This window comes from Procambarus clarkii, chromosome 4 (genome assembly GCF_040958095.1).
Source record: "Procambarus clarkii isolate CNS0578487 chromosome 4, FALCON_Pclarkii_2.0, whole genome shotgun sequence".
Taxonomy (NCBI): Eukaryota; Metazoa; Arthropoda; class Malacostraca; order Decapoda; family Cambaridae; genus Procambarus; species Procambarus clarkii.
The window spans coordinates 19168931-19170470 of record NC_091153.1 but is presented as its reverse complement, the minus strand read 5'-3'; the positions used below and the strand labels follow the sequence as shown (position 1 = coordinate 19170470).

Genomic DNA, 1540 nt, shown 5'->3' with positions numbered 1-1540 from the left:
GTGTCCAGGCTTGTTACATGTGTAGCATATTACCTGAGAAGAGAATCCTCGTCCTCTCGAACCACGTTGTCCATTATAATAGGATTCGCCACGTCTCCACTGTCCTGTACCTCGATATCTAGACGTATTTCCTCCCTGACCCGAGGGTGCGCTAGCCTGACCCTCGAATGCGTCACCTCCCGACGGAGAAAATTCCACATACCCCTGACTTTGTCGGGCTATCGGCTTGCCAGTATATCCACGACCATCTCTACTGTTCCACGTATACCGTCTTTTACTACCCTGCAACTTTGCGTGACCTTTTTCTTCATATTCCTGGAGACTTCTGTAAGCTTCCGTAATTACATCTGCTTTGTCCGCTGCTTCTAAGAGTGTTTTTATTCCTGCTTCTTGAACCTTAAACCTGCTGTCTGGAGTCACAATCTCCAAGAATTTTTCCATTAACATCAATTGTTTCAAGTCTTCGAAAGATTCTACCTTTTCGGAACCCAACCATCTTTGGAATCTACGTTCCAAATCTCTGGCTGTTTCACCATACGTGCTCCTTCGTGTCTTTACCATTTCTCTGAACCGCTTCCTGTAAGCTTCAGGTGTCAGTAGAAATGACCTTAATACGCTGTTTTTCACAGTAAAGTAATTTTTACAATCTTCAAGAGAGAGCTGGGTATAGGCCTCTCTCGCTGCCCCAGTCAATCTTATTTGCACCAATTGGGCCCAATCCTCCTCTGGCCACTGCTTTAGTGTAGCAACTTTTTCAAAATGCTCAAAAAAAAGACTCCGACTCTTCTGGACAAAATTGCGGAACCTCCTTTTCACGTGCCTTGTGATCATATGCTGCAGGCATAGGTGTGCTCTCCGAGTGTACCTCTCGCCCTCGCCTCTGAGCAGCCACAAATTTATTTGCTTCGATTTCCATTTGCTTCGTTTTCTCCTTTTCTAATTCTACACGCGTTTTTTGCTCACTTTCAAGTCTCACTTTCTCCAATTTCAGTTTCTCTAACTGAAACTGTCTCTCTTCCCTCTTAATTTGAGCTTCCAGTTTCAAACGTTCCAATTCATATTCTAAACTTCCACTCCTACGAGACGAATTAGAAGACACTTCCTCATTATCTTGTTCCCCACTTTCCTTTGCACTCACATCTAATCCTACCGCTCCGACGTCTTCGCGTCGAGACCTTACTTTATTTCCAAGTTCTTGTCTCATATAGACCACTTTAGTCGACACTAATTCTATCTCATAGTGTTCGGCGATTTGCTTCAGCTGTTCTTTCGTACAGCTCTCCGAAATCAATGGGTCCTCTTTTGTTATAAATTCTTGGACACGATCCATGATGAAAACTTTGCCTGGCTGGACACTTAGATGACTAGGAATGGGTGCTGCAAGTGTACACAGTGTGTCTTGCTCAAAACACTCCCGGACAGGCCCCCATATGTGTTGGGATCGAACTGTTGACAACCCAACACATTTAATTTAGGTTTATTCTGAATGTCTATCCTAATGCTTCGTTGTACTACAACGGGGTACATGAATCTGAACAGG

The 1540-nt window shown here is 44.1% G+C and overlaps 1 protein-coding gene across 1 annotated transcript; it reads right to left on the bottom strand.

Annotated features, from left to right (window-relative positions):
• Positions 1-763: 763 nt before the first annotated feature.
• Positions 764-1330, bottom strand: LOC138370723 (calponin homology domain-containing protein DDB_G0272472-like). Its single transcript, XM_069335322.1, has one exon. It carries the CDS (start codon positions 1328-1330, stop codon positions 764-766), a length of 567 nt encoding a protein of 188 aa, XP_069191423.1.
• Between the last annotated feature and the right edge of the window lie 210 nt (positions 1331-1540).

Bases quoted from the DNA above. Each gene is read 5' to 3' on its own strand.
- LOC138370723 (XM_069335322.1), bottom strand. From the start codon at position 1,330: ATGGATCGTGTCCAAGAATTTATAACAAAAGAGGACCCATTGATTTCG.